Source organism: Macaca nemestrina, chromosome 6 (genome assembly GCF_043159975.1).
Source record: "Macaca nemestrina isolate mMacNem1 chromosome 6, mMacNem.hap1, whole genome shotgun sequence".
In the NCBI taxonomy this organism is placed as follows: domain Eukaryota; kingdom Metazoa; phylum Chordata; class Mammalia; order Primates; family Cercopithecidae; genus Macaca; species Macaca nemestrina.
The window spans coordinates 93,834,688-93,859,391 of NC_092130.1; the positions used below are offsets into that span (position 1 = coordinate 93,834,688).

A 24,704-nucleotide genomic window follows, 5' to 3' on the forward strand; every position below is an offset into this window, starting at 1 on the left:
TTCACGATATTGATTCTTCCTATCCATGAGCATGGTATGTTCTTCCATTTGTTTGTGTCCTCTTTTATTTCACTGAGCAGTGGTTTGTAGTTCTCCTTGAAGAGGTCCTTTACATCCCTTGTAAGTTGGATTCCTAGGTATTTTATTCTCTTTGAAGCAATTGTGAATGGAAGTTCATTCATGATTTGGCTCTCTGTTTGTCTGTTACTGGTGTATAAGAATGCTTGTGATTTTTGCACATTAATTTTGTATTCTGAGACTTTGCTGAAGTTGCTTATCAGCTTAAGGAGATTTTGGGCTGAGACAATGGGGTTTTCTAAATATACAATCATGTCATCTGCAAACAGGGACAGTTTGACTTCTTCTTTTCCTAACTGAATACCCTTGATTTCTTTCTCTTGCCTAATTGCCCTAGCCAGAACTTCCAACACTATGTTGAATAGGAGTGGTGAGAGAGGGCATCCCTGTCTTGTGCCAGTTTTCAAAGGGAATTTTTCCAGTTTTTGCCCATTCAGTATGATATTGGCTGTGGGTTTGTCATAAATAGCTCTTATTATTTTGAGGTACGTTCCATCAATACCGAATTTATTGAGCGTTTTTAGCATGAAGGGCTGTTGAATTTTGTCAAAAGCCTTTTCTGCATCTATTGAGATAATCATGTGGTTCTTGTCTCTGGTTCTGTTTATATGCTGGATTATGTTTATTGATTTGCGAATGTTGAACCAGCCTTGCATCCCAGGGATGAAGCCCACTTGATCATGGTGGATAAGCTTTTTGATGTGTTGCTGAATCCGGTTTGCCAGTATTTTATTGAGGATTTTTGCATCGATGTTCATCAGGGATATTGGTCTAAAATTCTCTTTTTTTTGTTGTGTCTCTGCCAGGCTTTGGTATCAGGATGATGTTGGCCTCATAAAATGAGTTAGGGAGGATTCCCTCTTTTTCTATTGATTGGAATAGTTTCAGAAGGAATGGTACCAACTCCTCCTTATACCTCTGGTAGAATTCAGCTGTGAATCCATCTGGTCCTGGACTTTTTTTGGTTGGTAGGCTATTAATTATTGCCTCAAATTCAGAGCCTGCTATTGGTCTATTCAGGGATTCAACTTCTTCCTGGTTTAGTCTTGGAAGAGTGTAAGTGTCCAGGAAATTATCCATTTCTTCTAGATTTTCCAGTTTATTTGCGTAGAGGTGTTTATAGTATTCTCTGATGGTACTTTGTATTTCTGTGGGGTCGGTGGTGATATCCCCTTTATCATTTTTAATTGCGTCGATTTGATTCTTCTCTCTTTTCTTCTTTATTAGTCTGGCTAGCGGTCTGTCAATTTTGTTGATCTTTTCAAAAAACCAACTCCTGGATTCATTGATTTTTTGGAGAGTTTTTTGTGTCTCTTATCTCCTTCAGTTCTGCTCTGATCTTAGTTATTTCTTGCCTTCTGCTAGCTTTCGAATGTGTTTGCTCTTGCTTCTCTAGTTCTTTTAATTGTGATGTTAGAGTGTCAATTTTAGATCTTTCCTGCTTTCTCTTGTGGGCATTTAGTGCTATAAATTTCCCTCTACACACTGCTTTAAATGTGTCCCAGAGATTCTGGTATGTTGTATCTTTGTTCTCATTGGTTTCAAAGAACATCTTTATTTCTGCCTTCATTTCGTTATGTACCCACTAGTCATTCAGGAGCAGGTTGTTCAGTTTCCATGTAGTTGAGCGGTTTTGAGTTTCTTAGTCCTGAGTTCTAGTTTGATTGCACTGTGGTCTGAGAGACAGTTTGTTATAATTTCTGTTCTTGTACATTTGCTGAGGAGTGCTTTACTTCCAATTACATGGTCGATTTTGGAGTAAGTACGATGTGGTGCTGAGAAGAATGTATATTCTGTTGATTTGGGGTGGAGAGTTCTATAGATGTCTATTAGGTCTGCTTGCTGCAGAGATGAGTTCAATTCCTGGATATCCTTGTTAACTTTCTGTCTCGTTGATCTGTCTAATGTTGACAGTGGAGTGTTGAAGTCTCCCATTATTATTGTATGGGAGTCTAAGTCTCTTTGTAAGTCTCTAAGGACTTGCTTTATGAATCTGGGTGCTGCTGTATTGGGTGCATATATATTTAGGATAGTTAGCTCTTCCTGTTGAATTGATCCCTTTACCATTATGTAATGGCCTTCTTTGTCTCTTTTGATCTTTGATGGTTTAAAGTCTGTTTTATCAGAGACTAGTATTGCAACCCCCGCTTTTTTTTGTTCTCCATTTGCTTGGTAAATCTTCCTCCATCCCTTTATTTTGAGCCTATGTATGTCTCTGCGTGTGAGATGGGTCTCCTGAATACAGCAGACTGATGGGTCTTGACTCTTTATCCAGTTTGCCAGTCTGTGTCTTTTAATTGGACCATTTAGTCCATTTACATTTAAGGTTAAGATTGTTATGTATGAACTTGATCCTGCCATTATGATATTAACTGGTTATTTTGCTCGTTAGTTGATGCAGTTTCTTCCTAGCCTCGATGGTCTTTACATTTTGGCATGTTTTTGCAATGGCTGGTACCGGTTGTTCCTTTCCATGTTTAGTGCTTCCTTCAGGGTCTCTTGTAAGGCAGTCCTGGTGGTGCCAAAATCTCTAAGCATTTGCTTATCTGTAAAGGATTTTATTTCTCCTTCACTTATGAAACTTAGTTTGGCTGGATATGAAATTCTGGGTTTAAAATTCTTTTCTTTAAGAATGTTGAATATTGGCCCCCACTCTCTTCTGGCTTGGAGAGTTTCTCCCGAGAGATCTGCTGGTAGTCTGATGGGCTTCCCTTTGTGGGTAACCCGACCTTTCTCTCTGGCTGCCCTTAAGAATTTTTCCTTCATTTCAACTTTGGTAAATCTGGCAATTATGTGTCTTGGAGTTGCTCTTCTCGAGGAGTATCTTTGTGGCGTTCTCTGTATTTCCTGGATTTGAATGTTGGCCTGCCCTACTAGGTTGGGGAAGTTCTCCTGGATGATATCCCGAAGAGTGTTTTCCAACTTGGTTCCATTTTCCCCCTCACTTTCAGGCACCCCAATCAGACGTAGATTTGGTCTTTTTACATAATCCCATACTTCTTGTAGGCTTTGTTCATTTCTTTTTCTTCTTTTTTCTTTTGGTTTCTCTTCTCGCTTCATTTCATTCATTTGATCCTCAATCGCAGATACTCTTTCTTCCAGTTGATCGAGTCGGTTATTGAAGCTTGTGCATTTGTCACGTATTTCTCGTGTCATGGTTTTCATCTCTTTTATTTCATTTATGACCTTCTCTGCATTTACTACTCTAGCCATCAATTCTTCCACTTTTTTTTCAAGATTTTTAGTTTCTTTACGCTGGGTACGTAATTCCTCCTTTAGCTCTGAGAAATTTGATGGACTGAAGCCTTCTTCTCTCATCTCGTCAAAGTCATTCTCCGTCCAGCTTTGATCCGTTGCTGGTGATGAGCTGCGCTCCTTTGCCGGGGGAGATGCGCTCTTATTTTTTGAATTTCCAGGTTTTCTGCCCTGCTTTTTCCCCATCTTTGTGGTTTTATCTGCCTCTGGTCTTTGATGATGGTGATGTACTGATGGGGTTTTGGTGTAGGTGTCCTTCCTGTTTGATAGTTTTCCTTCTAACAGTCAGGACCCTCAGCTGTAGGTCTGTTGGAGATTGCTTGAGGTCCACTCCAGACCCTGTTTGCCTGGGTATCAGCAGCAGAGGCTGCAGAAGATAGAATATTTCTGAACAGCGAGTGTACCTGTCTGATTCTTGCTTTAGAAGCTTCCTCTCAGGGGTGTACTCCACCCTGTGAGGTGTGGGGTGTCAGACTGCCCCTCGTGGGGGATGTCTCCCAGTTAGGCTACTCAGGGGTCAGGGACCCACTTGAGCAGGGAGTCTGTCCCTTCTCAGATCTCAACCTCCGTGTTGGGAGATCCACTGCTCTCCTCAAAGCTGTCAGACAGAGTCGTTTGCGTCTGCAGAGGTTTTGGCTGTGTTTGTTATTGCCCTGTCCCCAGAGGTGGAGTCTACAGAGACAGGCAGGTTTCCTTGAGCTGCTGTGAGCTCCACCCAGTTCGAGCTTCCCAGCAGCTTTGTTTACCTACTGAAGCCTCAGCAATGGCGGGCGCCCCTCCCCCAGCCTTGCTGCTGCCTTGCCGGTAGATCACAGACTGCTGTGCTAGCAATGAGGGAGGCTCCGTGGGTGTGGGACCCTCCCGGCCAGGTGTGGGATATGATCTCCTGGTGTGCCTGTTTGCTTAAAGCTCAGTATTGGGGTGGGAGTTACCCAATTTTCCAGGTGTTGTGTGTCTCAGTTCCCCTGGCTAGGAAAAGGGATTCCCTTCCCCCTTGCGCTTCCCAGGTGAGGCAATGCCTCGCCCTGCTTCAGCTCTCGCTGGTCGGGCTGCAGTAGCTGACCAGCACCGATCGTCCGCCACTCCCCAGTGAGATGAACCCAGTACCTCAGTTGAAAATGCAGAAATCGCCGGTCTTCTGTGTCGCTCGCGCTGGGAGTTGGAGACTGGAGCTGTTCCTATTCGGCCATCTTGCTCCGCCCCCTCGAGGTCTTTAAAAATCAGACTGAATTCATCTGGATATAATGTGATTCTATCTTGAAGGCAGAGAGATGAAGTAGAAGAGCTTTCAAGGTCTTTTATTCTGATGATTCTGTGAGTGTCAACCCAATTCACTGAAAACTGCCTCCAATTATGGGTTTAATAACTATAACTCAGAATAAAGGCAGATAATTTCTAAGCAGAGTTCTGAGTGCAAACAAAACATCTATTCAGTAACATGGAACCTGAGAGTCGTTATTAGTAATTAAGTAGAAAACCCACTAAATAAATATAGCCAGTAACCTAAGGATTTATATACACATCTTAAATGTTTCCTCCTTTATCTCAACTATACAAAATTAATGCAGTGATGCCACTTGTTCAAAATGGAGCCAAGAATACAATTATTAAGTGGTAATTTAAAATAACAGCAAATATATATGTTAAAATTCTATGCATTAAAGCTCACACTTTTTACTTATGCTGTAATTTCTCATTCCTCACTCAAGCCTTGTTTATTCTCCACCATCATCCCAAATGAAAATAGCTTTATAGTTGTTTCTGATTATAATGGTGATACATATTTAAATACTAAAACATATACAAAAAATACTCCCCAAAATTAAAGGAAAATGTAGTCTACAATTCCAGATGTACACTATTAACATTTAATTTTCTTCTTCCAGATACTCTCTATTTAAATATATTTTTGCAAACAATGGGATATTGTTTATATTTGTGGTGATGCACGTCTTACCTTAATATATGATCAACATTTTCCACGTTAATAAACACGTGTACACAACTATTTTATGCTCATATAATATCTTATTGTGTAGTAAATGTATCCCAGACCCATTTACCTTCGCTTCTACAGGAATTCCCATCCCTTACATTGTGTCCTTCCCCACTATTTTAACACCACCCTCCCATCCCTTCATATGTAGTATAGAAGAAATGCTTGGATCATGGACACTGACACAAGAATAATCAGAGGCTTCCCCCAAAACTATTGCCAAGCTTAACATGGCCCCAACGCTAATGATTCTCTACTTTCTATGTCCCCAGTTACCTAACTCCATATGCTCATGTCCTATTTCTAATCTCCCTAAAGACACTTAATTAGAACTACTGCCTTATGGAAGCTAAAGCTGTAAATCCTTTCCAGCATGCAAAGGCTCTAGTGAGGGAACACTAAGAAACTGCTGCTTGGCCATGATCAAGATGTATTTGCAGCTCCTTAAAGTGGTCTCTGTCCTCTGAAAGGAGAGAAAACCAAATTTGGGAAATATTTAAAGCTACTAATCTAAGATCTGGAATACAATAAAGAGACTAGAATCCTCTGGAGTGGACTCTTTCTTCTCAGTACATAGGGCCACCCCAAAGGCACACATCTATAGACCCTGAAGAAGACATCTGACACAGTATTATCAAAAAAAAAAAAAAAAAAGCTGGATCATAATAAGGCAGGTGACAGGGTACATGGCTGTGCTTTTGATCAAACAGGAAATCTCTTGCCACAACAAGACAAAAGCACTTGCTGGATAGTCCAGAAATAGCAAATCAAGCATCTGTGAGCCACATATAATATGTGCCCCTCGCACACACTGTTACAGCACAGGGTGCATTCGTCTCTAATTCCTCATCTTTGTTCCCTGCTGCTTTCAATTCTATGGGAGTGGTGTTGAATACTGATGAGATAATACCTCTTTCAACCTCTGGCAGACATTTTAAAGCAATTTGTTCAAGTACCAAGTACCCAGTCTGCATTTTTGTAGGCAATTTGTGGATCAAATTTCCTATCATCCTGAGGGTATTCTGAGTTTTAAATATAATGGTTTATCATGACCATAGCTCATCTTCTTTAATTTGATTTCACATATTAAATAGAAAATACACCCAAGCTACAGATATAGGTCCAAGAAATGCTTTGTAGTACAGATACCTGATACTTATTCATACCATGACATAGAATTCATCTTTATTCATGAATAAGCAGTAAAGAGAAAAATTAACTTTTTCTGCATGGTTTCCTAATACACAGTTTGGATTTGGTCTCATTTTTGTATTATTTATATATAATATATATAATTGGAGATAGAAATTAATTTAGATCTAAGATAGAACAAAACCACTTTCCTAATACAATACATGAAAGTCAAATAACATAGGTGCTAGGAACTTAATTTTACATGTTTTGCATTAGTTAATAAATATAATTGAATGTACAGAAAAATAACCGCTTTTAGTCAGCCTCATTTTCACATACATATATTGACAGTGGTAAAACCTTCACCATTTTTCATATACTTCCACATATACTCACTAATGTCCATATAGAGTAATCACAATGGTTGCACTAAAAATACTCTAAATATGTTGGATAACTGTTCCCATGCTTTAGCGTTATTTAAGCAAAAGATTTAAAAAATCTACTGGATGTACTAATAATTATTATCATTATTATATATATATTCCACATAATGATTTCAGACATCATTTTCTTTCTCACTATATATATGTGTGTGCATACACATACATATATATACACTATATGTGCACATACACACACATATATATATTATATATGACTCAGTGAGGATATAAATGTTCATCACATGCATTTTATTTCCTTCAAACATCTTATAGAGAATAGAATAATAAAGGTTACACATTGGGCCGGCCTAGATTATATTTAGTTGAGAAAGTTCATAATTAAAAAAAAAATTATTTTTTTCTTCCTCATTTAAAAAGAGGAAAAGCCAGAAAAATAAAAGGCTTCCAAATGTCTTGTCCAGTAGCCACAATCAGCTCATCCTTTAAAAATGCTTATAGTATGAATTTTCAATAAATCAGGAGAAATAAGTCTCTATTGGGAGCCAAAACACTATCACTTGAAATAGGTGCCACTCACTGATTCCAAATAAGAAATCAATTATGTTTATTTTATTTCATGTCTCTTTTTAATTCATTATTAATCCTATAATTTGAGCTGAATTAATCTTTATAAATAGTTACTAAGTTATTTATTAGTATTAATGGGTATTGATCTTCAATGCCCAATTGCTCCCTATTGTTTATAAGTTTGCTGGTGCCACCACATACTAATGACATAAAAGTGTTAATGTACTTCTATAATATACAATATTGACTAATAATTTTGTTTAATCATATTCAGTTAAGCTAAACTTAATGACAAATTTTGTATGAAATATATGCTAATCTACATATGTTGGAAATTTACAAATCATTAACTTAAAGCTATAACAATATGACAAGGGCTCCGTATTTTCATACCACAAGCAAACTGTGTACACACCGTCCTTGAACATCATTCCAATCTCTCAGAAGCCTTTCATTTTCTTTCTGCAGGTGCTCATTTTTGGCTTCATTTTCTGCGATGGTGTCCAAGCAATAACAAATAAGTTCTCTAATGACTTCAGCTGGGTTTTCAACTTTCTCTAGGTTGAAGGAACCAAGTCTGAACTAAAATAAAACAAAAACATGTTTAATTTGAGGAAAATATCAAGATTGAGCAGCATCGTTTTAAGCATACACAATTTCTTCTGAGAAGAAAAAAGTGTAAGAAAGATTTAAATACAATGCATTTACCAGATATACAAACAGTGAGCAAAAAAACTGGGCTACAACCTAAAGTTTCTTACTTTATCATATAAATCAACATATAGCCCAGGACTAATTTTTGTAAGTGGTAAGTCACTCTCCCATCTCCTAGCAGAAAAGAAAGCAACATAAATACTGTATAAGCATACTACCATCTGTTTGCTAAAGCCTAATTTTAAGTCTTTCTGCTCAGAATAAGAAAAGGAATTATATATGAGAATTTTAAACTCTAATTTCTATTCACGCAAATGCTAAAATGGAATAACTGACCTTTTATTGAAGAAAGCTCAAAATTTTGTTATAGCTAAGAGAAAGGTAGAGTTTTAGGAAACCAGTAGCTACACAATAATTAACTCTTTTATCTAAAGACAATAATGTATTACCATAAATTGCCAATAATAAAGTTAAGTGTCAAGCTTTAGTACTTCTGCATAAAAGTAAGAATCTTAAAAATACCTTAATTCCTCTACTAGGGTACACTTTAAAATAAAATACTCTAATAGTTTTAGTTACACTTATGGAATTCTGAAGGAAACACAGGTATTCCCCATTTGGCTGATAAGGATGCTGAAGCACAATGATTAGTAATAATGATTATAATTATCCTGAAAATTAAAATTATTATAACAGATAACAAATTATGATGATGATTACTATGCAGTTACCATATCTTTTGGTTGAAATATAGCTCAAGCGTAGCAAAAATATAAACTAGGATACATCTTCACCGTAAAAGAACTATTATCATATCCATATTATATACCAGTAAACTCAGATTCAGAGTAGTTATGCAAGCTATTGAAGGGGTAAAGTCAAGATTCTGCTATGCTATGCTGTTGTGCTGCTTCTTGGTAAGAGAGTGTCCCAACTAGACAAAAAGTAGGGGAAGAATTAGGTTCAGAACCTACACATAATTCCAAAGAAAGATGCTAGTAGTACTGAGTCTGTAGAAGAAGAGTAAAATGAGAATTTTTGTTTTGTTTTGGGTTTTTGTTTTTTGCCTCCAAGATCGCAAATTTCTATTATGCATTTATCTGATAAGAAGATTTCCGAAAGGTATTGCTTTTAAAAGAATATTTCTATAAATACGTTACACACAGGTTAAGAAATATTTAAGATGGTTGAGGATTCTGAGACAAATCTTTATTAGACAATTTACAAATAAAAGCAGACTTCACTAAAGTAGACATCCACTGTGAAACTGCATTCGTACAGTTTGATAAAGCAGTTGCAGTTTTCTCATGCAATGAAATATCGTTCATTTAACAGGCACATAAGCTTAAATAAGAAAGTTTTACCTATATAAACAATAAATAAATTGAAAGCAAATTTGAACAGTTACCTTTTGAAGCTTCTCTGAGTGTAAATATACACACAAAGTTAAAGAAATATGTCACCTGGCCAGCTGTAGTAGCTCATGCCTGTAATCCCAACACTTTAGGAGGCCAAGGTGGGTGGATCACCTCAGATCAGGAGTTTGAAACCCGCCTGGCCAACATGGTGAAACCCCTTCTCTACAAAAAATCCAAAAATTAGCCAGGCATGGTGGTGCATGCCTATAAGCCCAGCTACTCAGGAGGCTGAGATATGAGTATCACTTGAACCGAGATCATGCCGCTGAACTCTAGCCCGGGCGACACATCAAGACTCAGTCTCAAAAACAACAACAATAACAACAACAAAGGAAAAAATGTCATCTACAGAATATTAATGTTTTGAGTTGATACAAAGCAGGAGAAAAAAAAATAAGCTTACTTTATTTTAGCCAATAGGTTACACTAGCAAAACACAAACCCACAAAGTGGTTTCGTATTCTTTCATTATAACAATTTTCAGGTAGGTTGGAGAGAAGTGGACATTTTTAGAAAGAAAAAGTTTTTTTAACACTTGAAAAGTTTCAAAATGCCAAAAGGACAAAGAATTCATCCCACACTTTGATCCTGAAATAAAATAATCAGTAAAATATAAATGAAGAGATAAACACAAGTCCAGCCCTCTACACTTCTATCTCAGATGACAAAGGACTAATTTTAAATCACTAATAACAACTTCTTTCAAAATATCACTCAAATATACTGATGAAAACTTCCAAAACCCTCTTAGATCTTTTTGCAGCTACTTAGTGTAAAATAAACATGAAATGTCATTTCTTCTTAAAAGTACACAACTATTTTTATTATATCTAATTTCTAATTATTGTCACCAGTTTCTAGTCCTTCAATAGATAAGGACATCTGTTATTCTACACAATAAAAATAAACTAAAAGTATCTAGAAATTTAATGAAAGAAAAGGATTTTACTTGAAATACTCAGATTAATTTTTTTAAATTCTCAAAAGTATGAGCATTTGGCTTATATATACACATGGTTCATAGCCAGGAGCAGGAAGCACTCTTTCACCTTCACTGCTGCTGTTCTAGCCTATGCACATTATTACAGATGCAAGGGGCCACACGCCTAGATGCACTGGACTTCAAAAAGGGCCTCATATCAGGCTTAATGAGATGAGAAGTATAAAATATTTATGTGTTCTACCTCTACATCCAGTCCACCTTTATTCTGTCCCACAACAAAAGGAAAGCAGCAATTTAAGTATCATTTTAACGCCAGCAAATTAGCACAAAACCTATATTGTACTGTTGTGTCAATTTTTAAATTTTTCACTCCAGTTTCTAGTTTGACATATAAGGTTACTGTCACTGCTATTCTTTAGTTATTATTCTGTCACTTCAAAATAACCTACAGTATAAAACCATGACTTCAAATGGTACAGCAGAGTCAGAAAGCACATATTAAAGACATTTTGAGAGCATGTCTCTTCTGTTAGAAATTAAGAGTTTTTTTGTAGTTAGTTCTCAATTTTATTAATAATTCAGAGTACACAGATCTGTGTTAAGAACCTCAATCTATAATCTAAGAGTTTAAGCTATGTCTGCATTTCTCTATGTAAAGAAGGGCAATTGACTTTTAAAATATTGATAATCGGCCAGGTGTGGTGGCTCAAGCTTGTAATCCTAGCACTTTGGGAGGCCAAGGTGGGTGGATTTTTGCCTGAGCTTAACAGTTCGAGACCAGCCTGGGCAACACCGTGAAACCCTGTCTCTACTAAAATATAAAAAAAATTAGCGGGGTGTGGCGGCGTGCGTCTGTAGTCCCAGCTACTCAGGAGGCTGAGGAAAGAGAATTGCTTGAAGCCAGGAGGCAGAGGTTGCAGTGAGCTGAGATCGCGCCACTGCACTCCAGCCTGGCGACAGCATGAGACTCTATCTCAAAAAAAAAAAAAAAAAAATATATATATATATATATGTGTGTGTGTGTGTGTGTGTGTGTGTATGATCAGAGTAAGTTTCACTAGTTGACTCTTAATGGTTATCATTCTAAGTGATGAAATAAATACTTTAGCTTTTTAAATTTAATCCGCATTAAAAATTATCAATTTCAGAAAACTTACACATTTTCTTTAGCCAGGGGTTTGCTTATTCTGGATATCTTTCTGTCAACTCTTCAAGTCCAAGATTAAATCACTTATCATCACCTCAAGCCCAGGCCAAGTTCTTTTTAACTAAGTTAGCCTATGTATTAGTCGGTTTTCTAAACACTGCTGATAAAGACACACCTGAGACTGGGAAGAAAAAGAGGTTTAATGTACTTATAGTTCCACATGCACTTACATGAGTGAGGCTGGGGGGACCTCAAAAGTCATGGTGGAAGGCAAGGAGGAGCAAGTTACGTCTTACATGGATGACAGCAGGCAAAAACAGAGCTTACGCAGGGAAACTTCTGTTTTTTGGGTTTTTTGAGACAGCGTTTCACTCTGTTGCCTAGGCTAGAGTGCAGTGGCACGATCTTGGCTCACTACAACCTCCGCCTCCTGGGTTCAAGTGATTCTCCTGCCTCAGCCTCCTGAATAGCTGGCATTACAGGGGTGGATCACCACACCTAGCTAATTTTTGTATTTTTAGTAGAGATGGGGTTTCACCATGTTGGTCAGGCTAGTCTCGAACTCCTGACCTGGTCATCTGCCCACCTTGGCCTCCCAAAGTGCTGAGATTACAGGCGTGGGCCACTGTGCCCAGCCACTCCTGTTTTTAAAACCATCAGCTCTTGTGAAACTCATTCACTATCACAAGAACAATGCAGGAAAGACCTGCCCCTGTAATTCAATCACCTCCCACCAGGTTCCTCCCATGACACGTGGGAACTGTGGGAGTTACCATTCAAGATGAGATTTGGATGGAGACACAGCCAAACCATATCAGCCTACATTGGCCTCTCTAGTCTTAATATTTCAGTCTCATACAATGTATTACTCAGTTGTATCCTGCTTATATTTTTCTTTGGTTGTTTCAGAAATGCAGTCTTTCCCTTTAGGTTTGAAGCTTTTTGAGATGTGGGACCCTCTTTTCTATTTCTTCCATAGCCTCCAAAATATCTTTCAAAGCTCTGGCCCATACTAAGTGTTGGATAAAATTTTGATTATTTATTGGAATAATCCTCATTAAGAAACTATAACTATAATGGGATAGGTAAGGGATTTGGGCAGTGATTCTGTCCAAATTAAGAAATTGAGACCAGACAGGGTTATTTATTGATATATTTATAAACATGACAGCTGTTTAAAGACATGACAGGGCTATTTATTGATTAGTATAATTTAAACAAAAAGGGCAGTTAATTGCTTACTAGCACTTAATACTATCATAATATACAGATTTGAAAAGAATTAAAACAGATGTTTTTTAAAGAATGTATAGTTATATACTCAGTTTTCAGGTTCTTTTAAATGACCACACAAATAAAAGAATATACAGTATCAGTAAAGCACATAAAATAAATACTATGAGTAACATTAATTCCTAGAGAGTTATTTGTGGCCATTCTAAGTGTTTCTGAGGACAGGAGATTATCAAGGTGAGATTTGATATCCTGTTTAAAATATATCCACTAAAGGGTTTCAGTTTCAATATATTATCAAAGTAGACTAAATAAACTTGAAGAATTAATCTTCATTACTATACTGGGAACCAAGATGTAGAACTAAAGGAAAATGAAAAATAAAGGTATCTTGATGTTATTACTAGGCGAATAACGACCAGATAGAATCTCATTTTGTTGCAGTGAGTGCTTTTAAATTTATTCACATCAGAGAAAAGCTTAGCTGTAACTAGATATGTGTATACTAAAAACAGTAGTCTGTCCATTACAGTTTATAATGCAGAATACTGTCTATCATACATATATACACAGTTGCATATATATAGTTGTGATCGTTATAAAATTCTCGTAATATAGGAAATTAATCAAGATATGTTTTAAAAAAGGTGACTGAACTGTATTACCTTGACCTAGTTATGCTCATGATCAACTACAAGTTGGTCAACTTTTTGTTGTAGTTTTGAATCAACCACATGTGTCCTAAGGCTTTATATCCTGAACTCTTCAGTTTAGTGGCTTTCTGAAATTTCTATTCTATTCTATTCTATTCTATTCTATTCTATTCTATTCTATTCTATTCTATTCTATTCTATTCTATCTATTCTATTTTGACAGATTCGCACTCTGTCACCCAGGCTGGAGTGCACCAGCATGATCTTGGCTCATTGCAACCTCTGCCTCCTGTGTTCAAGTGATTCTCCTGCCTCAGCATCCCGAGTAGCTGGGATTACAGGCGCCTACCACCATTCCTGACTACTTTTTGTTATTTTTAGTAGAGACAGAGTTTCACTGTTTGGCTAGGCTGGTCTCGAACTCCTGAGCTAAAGTGATATGCCTGCCTTGGCTTCCCAAAGTGCTGAGATTAGAGATGTGAGCCACAGAGTCTGGCCTGAAATGTTTCTTTTAGATTTAAATAAAGAACATCACAAATGCACCTTCTAAAAGGGACAGTAACATATCTCAGTCGGCAACTGCTCACACTGATCTTAAAAGGTAACTGGAACTGAGAAAAGGATACTGATAAGGACTCCTTCTAAAAAGATAAGAAAACTATATTTGTAAAACTACTAATCTCATCTTTCCAACTACAACATATTACTGCCCAAATTTCTTAGAACTCATAAAAAATGCTAAAACATCTCAGGCTGATCATATACTCAAGCAAGGCTCCATGTATTTTGGATCTCACAGGTTCTTAAAATTAAAATGCAATAATCTAGGGGTGAAAAGTATGCCACATTGTAATTATTGTGCTATACAAATTATAAGCATTTTACGGTTAGGTTATATGATTTAATATTTCAAGTGTGTCATCTAAGAATTGTTATTTAGGTCTTAATAATTGCAAAAGTCATAGTGGGAATCAGAGAGTTCTTGAGAGCAAAAAAGAAAAAAATTCCATAAAAGTCTACATAGTACAGAAATCTCAGAAGTTACTTTACATTGAAGGGCTATAAATATTCACGCTATTACTGTCTTAAATAGAGGTGATGAGTCTTTTGGTTCATGGACAATATAGTTACATTTAGGTTACATATCCTGGCCTAATTAGTTGTTAGAATTAAAAATGAAACATTTTATTGTATATGGACTCAATCAGCTAGAAAACTTTCCCTATAATAATTGATTGGTCAGAGGGAGAGGGCAGGGGATGCCTATTATTTGCTTTATTTTTGGTATTAGGTGCTGATGAAGAAATGTAGATTTGTATTCCTTCTATACAGAATCTTGGATTCCCTGACACTCTTCCAGATCTCATCACATCTTTTCAGTAGGTTTCTCTATCATCTACTCAGAAGTAAAACAGTATTGTTTCCTGGAACAATTCCTTGACCCTCTTCTTATTTAACTCTACAGAGGTTGATAGGGTTATTCACAATCACAGCTTCCATTATTAAAAATAAGCTGAAAACTGCCAAATCTGTATCTCCAGGTGGGGCCTCCTCTCACTCAGTTCACATGAGATCTGCTTTTTTAAAGGGATCTGGGACCTCCCCCTTCTCTCTCGCGCGCCCACACTCTTGCCATGTGACGTGCCAGTTCTCCGTCATCTTCTGCCATGACTGGAAGCTTCCTGAGGCCCTCGGCAGGAACAAACACTGGCACCATGCTTCCTGTACAGCCTGCAGAACCATGAGCCAATTAAACCTCTTTTCTTTATAAAGCACCTATTGTCATGAACTTCTTTACAGCGACACAAGAATATACTAACACAGAGGGCAATTCTCTTTACTTAAAATCCATTGGTTTGAATATTAATTTCATCCAAAAACACCCTCACAAAAACACTCAGAATGCCTGATCACACATCTGGGCACCATGGCCCTGCCAAGCTGACATATAAAATTAACCATCATAGCCAAAAAGAAATTGAGGCCTTCATTCCAACAGGCTACAAGGAACTCAACTGTGCCTGTACCCCACTGAGCTTGAAGGCAGATCCTTCACCTTGAGATGAGACCACAGCCCCCGGACAATGCCTTAATTGCAGCTTTTAGATGAGTCCTAGCAATGCCATACCTGGACTCCTGACCCACAGAAACAGTGCGATTAATAAATGTATATGGTTTTAAGCTGCTAAATTTGTGGTAATGTGTTATTCAATAATAAATAATGAATATAAATATGCTTTAATTTTACCAATCTAAACAAAACAAAAAACATCCTTAATCCCATATCCCTCTAGTTGCTATTGTCCATTTTCCTGCTTCTGTCATAGCAAAACTTCTCCAAAAATGTATCTATTATCTGTCCTCTTCAATACAGTAGTCACTAGTCACACGTGACTATTTAAATTTAAATTTAATGAAATTAAAAAGAAAGTTTCTCAGTCATACAAGTCACATTTTAGTGTTCAACAGCCACATACAGGTAGTGGTTGCTGTACTGGGCAGTACAGATACATCCAAAAACAGATAGATACAGAATCTATCATCTCATTGTTTTTATCATCCCAGAAACTTCTGTAGATTAATGTTGATTTATTTCTTGAATTTATGACATCCTATTCTCTCTTGAAATACTCTCCAATGGACAGCAGTCTGGCCTGTGACAACCGTGCCAGTCTCATCTCTTACCATTCTCCCTGCCTTTGCTGTGCCCCAGCCACTTGCCTTCTTTCTATGCTTGAATAGGTCAAAATACTCCTGAATGTGGTAGACAGAATGATGTTCCCCCAAAAATGTCTACAACCTAATTCTTGAAACTTGGGATGTTACCTTCCACAGCAAAGTGGGACTCTGTAGATGTGATTAAGGTTATAATCTTTGGATGAGAGATTATCCTTCCTTATTTTCTGGGTGAACCCAATGTATTCACGTAAATACTTAAAATTAGAGAAATGTTCCTGGCTGCAGTCAGAGGGACAAGTGGTGAAGATACACACAGAGAGATATAAAATCGTTATCCTTAAAAATGGAAGAAGTCGGCCATGAGCCAAAAAATGTATGTGGTTTCCAGAAACAGGGAAAGACAAGGCAATGGGTTCTCCTGTAGAGCCTCCAGAAAGGAACGCAACCTTACTGACACTTTGAGTTTTGCTAGGTGAGACCTATATTGAACTTTTATCCCACAGAAGTAAAATATGTATTTATGTTATGTTTGGTAAATTTATGTTGTTTTGAGGCACTAAGTTTGTGGTAATTTGCTACTATAGCAATTGAAAAGGAACACACCGAATCAGGGTCTGTGGGAAGCTGAATAGTAGTCCCCCTTCCCCATGTCTGTGTTGTTGTAATCTCCAGAACTTGTGAATATTACCTTATGTGGCAAAAAGGACTTTAGGGATGTGATTAGCTTAAAGATCTTGAGATAGGTAGAGAGAGTATCATAAATTAGCCAGGTGGGTCCAATGTAATCACAAGGGTCCTTACAAGAGAAAAGAAAGAGATCACAGTAAGAAGGTGATGTGAGAACAAAGCAGAAATTGGGAGTGATGTAGTCACAAGTTCAGGAATGCTGAAAGCCTCAAGGAGCCGGATGGGACAAGGAAACCACTAAGTGTGTGCTACTTTGTTTCACCTTTAACAAAATACTAATAGAGGGTCTTTGCAGATCCTTCCAAGAATGTTTTCCCCAAAATACACATGACTTTCTCCTTTATTCAATTCTCTGCTCAATATTACTTTTCTAGAGATTTTTCCTTGGCTTCCTTAACTAGGATATAATCATTCTAGAATTTTCCCAACAGTCCTGAAAAGAAATGCCAATAGTACAAGTATTGAGAAACAATATTTTATAAATCTTCATAAAAGTTGTGATTATGTGAAATTATCTAATTTATAAATGTTTACTGTTTCCTTTCCCCACTCCAAGCATAAGTTCTATGCTCATACTAAGAGTTCAGAAATTGCCAATGAAGTGAATTAATACTTTGTCATACATGTTGCAAGTATTTTTTTGGTTTGGCAATGTTACTTGTGGAGCATATACATTTTAAAGTAATCAAGTCTAAAATAGTTTCCTCTTAAGGTCTTTGCCTATCAAAGAAAGTGATTATTCACCTATATTTTCATTTTTAAATTTTTCTCTCCAAATATCTAACCATTATTTCTTCACCAGTTATTTAGCAATCTATTCTCTCCTTACTCATATGAAATACCATTATTAGAAATTAAGTATTTATGTATATTTAAGTATATTCTTGAGCTTGCTATTCAGTCTCATTAGTTTCTATCCATTTACCAATAACATGCTCCTTTAATTATTATAGCTTTATACTATGTTTTATTATTAAGAACTAAAAGCTCCATCTCATAATTCTTTTTTTCAAACATTCATCATCTAGTTTTAACAAGAACATCCCATGAAATTCTGACTATGAATTTCAGACAAATTCAAACCAAAATAAACAAAATACAGCAACTTAAAGAAAAATGCTGGTTTCACATGTGTATACTTATCAACAAACTCATTAAGTTATATATATATAAAAAAATACATACAGTTTTTTTGTATGTCAATCATACCTCAGTAAAGTGTTTTTTTTTTTTTTTTTAAATGCTGGGCATGTGGTTTGGAACTACACTAATTTTCAAATTATTTTGAAAGTAATTAATTTCTTTCCAAAATGAAATACAAAGTAATACTGAATTTCCCCCATTTAGGACCATCATATTTTTTCATCTAATCAAGATGCCCATATTTATGTCCTTTGGTTATGTTTTCCATTGTTTACTTTTGAATCAGACTTCCTATACTATAGCTGATAACACTATTAAATAATCTGTAAATAGAAATATAAATGCAAGTGCCTACTCAGTCTTTTATTATTCTTTTTTATCCCTTGGTCATATCAAAACAATTACAGTATATGGGAACCTTAGCAATCTCTACGTTAGAATCCCAGTATTGACCTCGATTTGTAGTGGAATCCTGAATAAACAACTCTAAACTTTGTATTCAGACTAATAATTTATCAATAGGAAACTTGTGAACAATATCTAAAGATGGTTGGTGAAGGATTTTGCAAACAAACCACAACAAAAATAACATCTAAGGGTAGAAAAAACTACACTCTCGAGTCAGTTTAAATTTGATTTGTCTTTTTAAAATGGTTGATTACTTTAACACAGTAGCATTCCAGAGTGCCTATGAAAGAGAAAAATCTAACTGGGGCTGGGATCACTGTTTGCTGTTGCGTAGATTCTGTTGCTCATAGAAACAGTGAGTAAGCAAATATTGGCCAAAAGTTATAATATGATAAAATATCATGCTATGGGATACTCAGAAACTATAACTTAATTGAACATAGTGTAAAATACTATGAGTAATTTTTTTCTGAATGTAAACCAGTTTTCCCTGTTTAGTAACAACTAGTCAGGTCTCTCATAACATTGTCCAGAAAAATTAAATTAAAACAGTAAAAATTTTTTTCCTGATTATAAAATCCTAGTTCCTTCTCATTTAAAAATGTCAGATATTTAAGCCAATCTCCACCACCCCTCCCGCCATGCAAATCACTGAACTAAACTTATTTGATGAAATAGCATGACTGGTTAAAAGGCATTATTACACTGACATTAAAAATTTGAAACAAAAATTTTCATAAAAACTTACTGTGTTAACTATAAGGCCATTATTATTTAATCATAAATGAATAAACTCAAAACTAGTGATCTTTCAAAAATCATAAAAATAACAAGTATTTAAAAATTCCTAATAAAAATAAAATATCAAATTTTAGTATGTTAATTTTATGTTTGGTTTATTATTTCTAAGAAATTTTTCAAACCTTAATAATTGTCTTTCTAAACAATGGATTAAAAATTCTGCCAAATGTTTTCATTCAAAAATATTTATTAAAAATTTTTTTAAACTTTACTTATGATTTAATGCCAAATTTCTAAAAATACATTTCAATTCAAAATATTTGCATGAAAAACTTGTAATATTTACTTTGCTATATAATCTTATTTACCTAGAGACAAGATAAAAACAAATTATTGGTCTAAAAAACAATTTAAAGTCTTCAAGGTGTTTTTTAATAAGAAAATTGCCCATAAGGTAGTTAGCATCTATTAGCATCTTTTTAACATCTTTTTAATGAGACTGGGAGAAGCTGGGGAGTATGACGGACGGTAACCATGCATTTAATTGAATTTTCTTGCCAAAAAAAAGTAATGAAAAGTTAACAATGAGGTAGTTCCAGTTCAGGTAATGGCAAAGTAAGCTGTATTACACTAACTCTTGTAAAGATAACAATTATAAACTCTGTACTAAACAAAACAAACAAACAAAAATCAACAGCAAAAACACTATTTCAAGGGACTGGAAAACCACCAAAAGCAGACAGAAACTGGCAGACACTCAAACAGGACTGAATCCATGTTTACATGACTTTTCCCGAGAGGACATGCTCTAGTCCACATAATGAGCGCTAGAGCTTAGGTAGAAACCACACTTACAGGCTTGATGTGCCGCGCACACACACACACACACACACACACACACACACACACACACATAAATGAAAAATAGGAGACAAAATCTAAGATGGGATCATTACAGGAAGCTTAAAATTGACACCGTAGAGTTAGAGGAGACAGAATCACACACATAAAAAAAGGAACTGATGCATTTTATACCATGTCTAAGTACTGAGAGAAGACTAATACATCTGTCAAGAGAATTTGGATATAATGTAGATTGATATACAAAAAACTGATATTTACTTTTTAAAAACTCTAGAACGTTTTTCAAGAAAGGAAATGTTCTCTATATCTCTCTAATGTTGATAATATTTAAAGAGTCACAATAAAATACTCAATATTAGTGCAATTAAAATATAAAAAATTAAGCCATAACTATATTGGAAATTAAGGGAAGATTGAAAAGGTTTGTTGGAGGTCGTAATAAATTAAGAAAATTACTCATCTTTCATAATAAAAAGATAATAGATAATATCTAAAATTGAAAAAAACAAGGAAATGGAACAAGGCAGTTATTTAGAAACTTAGAGATAAACAGAATTCGTAAAAAAAAAAAAAAAAAAAAGAAAGTTTAAAGTAAAATCAGGGACAGGGAGGGGTGGGTACAGGACTGCCAATTTTTTATTATAAGGTTTGTAGAAACTATTTGACTTTTTAAATTATACATATATAACTTTGATAAGATAAAAATTAAAACAAAAACAAATATTGTTTGAGGCAAGGTAAACTAGTTCTACTTTTAGGTTATTTGCTATGGCTATAGAACATTCACTGTTGATGGATTAACATCAACAATGAATATAAAAGTATTCTTTTATAGTCTAGTAACATAGCTCATTGATACTCCAGGCGAGAATAGAATGACCTCCTGAAAAAGCTAATTGTGCCCAACCAAATATTTTCTAGAAGAACTTCCAAACATTAATTATGCCAAACGCAAAATTATTTTTGGCCAACACATTATAGCAACCTAATGTACAATAATAAAAAATGCTATTCAACAGGTTCTTTCTTATTGTTACCAAGAACATAAAGTCAAAGTCACATTTGAAATTAGCAAGAAGAGTTTTGGGGTTCTCTCAAAGTGGAGAAAGACACTTGATAACTCCCTGTAGATATAGAGTTTGGGGCCTACTTCTGAGTGATCATTTGAAAATTTGAGCCGCTGAAATGTTTTAATGAGCATAGTCCTAGCTCAGCCTTGTCATTTCATATATTTGGATTTCCTCCATATCTTAATTCCAGTGTTCTCCATTCTGACTATAACCTTTTACCCTCATATTGCTCTTATCTCTGACTTCTATTACAATACTCCCTCCTATACTATGATCATCTGTTTTCCGAAGTCCATTTCTGCCTGCAAAGCTTCTCTATATAATCCAGATTCCATGAAATCCTTCTCCAACCACACACTCTTAACAACATCCTCAACCACAATCTCTTTCAATTTAGATCAATATAAACATCTGCCTTCTCATTTCTACAACTGGGCAAAGGAACACTAGCTACCGGAGAAATGATAAAAATTCACTATTATCAGCTGCTGCTTTGAGCAATCTTATTGGTTTTTCCTGGTAAGGCCCTTTAACTATTCCTTGCACCAGATTTTCCAAACCTTCACCACCATTCTCACACTTTTTCTATATTTAGCAGATGACCTTGCCTTCTAATTCAGAAAAAAAAAAAAAAAATTCCAGATCAAGTATGAACTCTTTCAGATTCCTGACACTTAGACTCTTATCTATATTCTATTAATTAAAGATAATTATGGCCTACCTTTCTAAATCTTTTCTCAGAAAATTCATCACCTTATAATCCAGGTTGACCTCTTTAGAGATCATCTCATGAGTCCCCTAGCCAGAGCTGAGTGGAGCAGGGTTAGACTAATCTGATTCTAGAAGAAACAATTTATGATGGGTTGAACCTATCCAGTTATCTGTGAATAATGCAAACTGGTAGAGAGTAAGTGTTGGGTGCTGGTGGGTTCCCACAGAGCTGGGGCACAGAAGACATTTTTTTGGCCATGAGAACAATGAAGCAGACAAGGTCTGCAAACAGAGCCAAGAAGTTAAAGCAGATGCTGGAAAACTAACGATTGTTTACAACGTTGACCTCAGGTATTCACAGCTCTACTTAATCCCACTGGATTCTGTGAAACCCTGCACTTCCATAATATACTTCCCTGGCAAACTCCACCCCTAGCTTTTTCAAAGATAAACCAAGTATTTTTCCACCACTTTCAAGTCTTTGCCTCATATTTTAAAAAGAGAGAGAGAGAGAGAGACATGCTCTTACTACAATTCAGGAATAATTTCTTCATCTTTGCTCTAGATAGCATTCACTCTTTTTAGGGATCCCACTCATTTTTCACATTTTCGTTCGATACATACCTAAGAATACGTTATGTGTTAGACATTGGAGAAGAGAAATAACAGACAATGTGAAAACGGTAAAAATGCTTCTTCTCTTTCATGACACATTATCCAGAAGGAGAGATGGATAATTAAATCAGTCATTACATTAAAGCCTGATGGTTGTTACTACAAGAAATGCCAAGTGCTGTAGTAGTACATGGCAGGTCAATCTATTCTGGTGGAGTAAACCGCAATCAAGCTGAGACTTGAAGGCTAAATAAGAGCTAGCCACGCAAGGGGAATAAGGAGTAGAGGAGGAGTACTTTGGGCAGGAGTAGCACATGCAAAGCCTCAGAGGTGACAGTGAATGTTACACATTTGAGTCACTGAAAACATGTAACTGAGAATTAGGGATTGAGAAGGCAAGTAGGAAATGATATGGCTGGAGAAGTAACCCAAAACCAGGTCATGAAAACCACATCAAAAACTCCGATGTCAATTATCTTTTCTCCAGCATTCGCAAACTCTTAATACTTTGGTACATTTTTCCTTTTAATGTTTAAGCTAATTCAAATGTTTTGCATTTAAAAAATCTCCCTTAATCCCCCTTTACTACTGTCTTCCTCCTCCCTTTTCTATATTCTCCGTTGAAATTCTCTCTACCAATGCCATCAATGCCCTTTGTTTTCAAAACCAACAGACATGTTTTTATTTTGCTTGCACTGGCATGGCTTCTGACACCACACTTGCCCGGTTTTCATCCTATATCCCTTAATCCCTTACTGCATTTGATCAATCTCCTTTCTGTGGTAGTGCTTTAGTGCCAGTCCTGTGATGGCTGGCTGCATTCTTTTTTTTTTTTTTTTTTTGAGACGGAGTCTCGCTGTCTCCCAGGCTGGAGTGCAGAGGCGCGATCTGCTCACTGCAAGCTCTGCCTCCCGGGTTCACGCCATTCTCCTGTCTCAGTCTCCCAAGTAGCTGGGATTATAGGCGCCTGCCGCCACGTGGCTCACACCTGTAATCCAAGCACTTTGAGAGGCTGAAACGGGTGGATCCCGAGGTCAGGAAATCGAGACCATCCTGGCGAATACGGTGACACCCTGTCACCACAAAAACTACAAAAAATTAGCCGGACATTCTTATCCTCAACTCCTCTTCTTTCTCCCCATTCTCCCCCTAGAGTTATCTCAAGTTGGATATCATGATATTTCACCTGCCAATATGCTGATGAATTACAAGTCTGTATCTCTAGTCCAGATCAGTATTCTGACCTTCATACCCATACACTAACCCTTCTACTAGCTGTCTGCAACTGAATGTCGCAAAAGGTCCTCAAATTTACCATATCTAAAACTAAATGCATCCATTCCCCCTCTGCCCCCAAAAAACCTGCTTTACCCCCAGTAACCAAAACCTCCACCCATCTAGTAACCCAATTTAAAATCTGGAGCATCATCCTGGATTTTGCTTTTCCTTATCATCTTCCCCATCCATTCAATCACCTGTTTCTGTCGATTCTACATCTAAAATAGCTCTTCACTCTGTCCCCCCATCTCAATCTCAATTATAGCTATCTTAGTTCCAATCCCCAAAGCATGCCATTTAGATTACTGTGACAGCCTTCCAACTAGGCTCCCAGACTCTTCTAGTGACTTGTTTCTTTCTCTACATTTATCAGAGTGATATTTCAAAATGTAAATCTGATTATGTCAATCCTGGCTTAAGATTCTAAAGCCTTCCTGGCCCACAAGGCTTTTCTTGGTCAGAACCTGCTTACCTCTCAAGCTTTATCTCTCACAACTACCCATTTCAAAGTCCATGATCCACTTTCCTGAAACATTTGTAGCCCTCCATTCCAACCTGAATCTTCATGTTCTCTTTTCTCGTTTCTGTACACCACTGAATAAATCCATTTGCTACATAATTAAATCACATCACTCTGGCCCTATTAGAATTACTTTTATCCTAGAATTTCAACGAATTGAGTCTCAATATAAAGAAAATCTACATGCAGAAATGACTTCATAATTGTTGTATATTGTTCATCGCGTTTCTCAATGCCCTTCATATAATGAGACCTAAGCTCGATATGTTTTTAGAGAATCAAAACCAAAAAAAAAAAAAAAAAAAAAAAGGTATTAAAGGTATTCTGATGAACAGACTGATAATGTTACTGCTTTACTACTTAATAGATCATGGGAGCAATGTAATCAATTCTCCTTCCGTTAAGTACTAAAAATTAAGGCTTATACTAAAACTAAAGCTTTTCTGAGGCAGAAGGTTTCCTCTTCCTTATTTCTTGTTCCCATTCTTGTTTTAAAGTCAATG

At 36.2% G+C, this 24,704-nt stretch overlaps 1 protein-coding gene across 5 annotated transcripts in view; it reads right to left on the reverse strand.

Moving 5' to 3' along the window:
* LOC105475044 (X-ray repair cross complementing 4) overlaps positions 1–24,704 on the reverse strand; it is a 292,455-nt gene that overhangs the window by 166,631 nt on the left and 101,120 nt on the right. For all 5 annotated transcript variants that reach the window (XM_071098712.1, XM_071098707.1, XM_071098710.1 and 2 more), the window contains one exon: positions 7,853–8,019. In XM_071098712.1, coding sequence (XP_070954813.1) covers positions 7,853–8,019 — 167 coding nt within the window. The remainder of the gene's footprint in view (positions 1–7,852; positions 8,020–24,704) is intronic.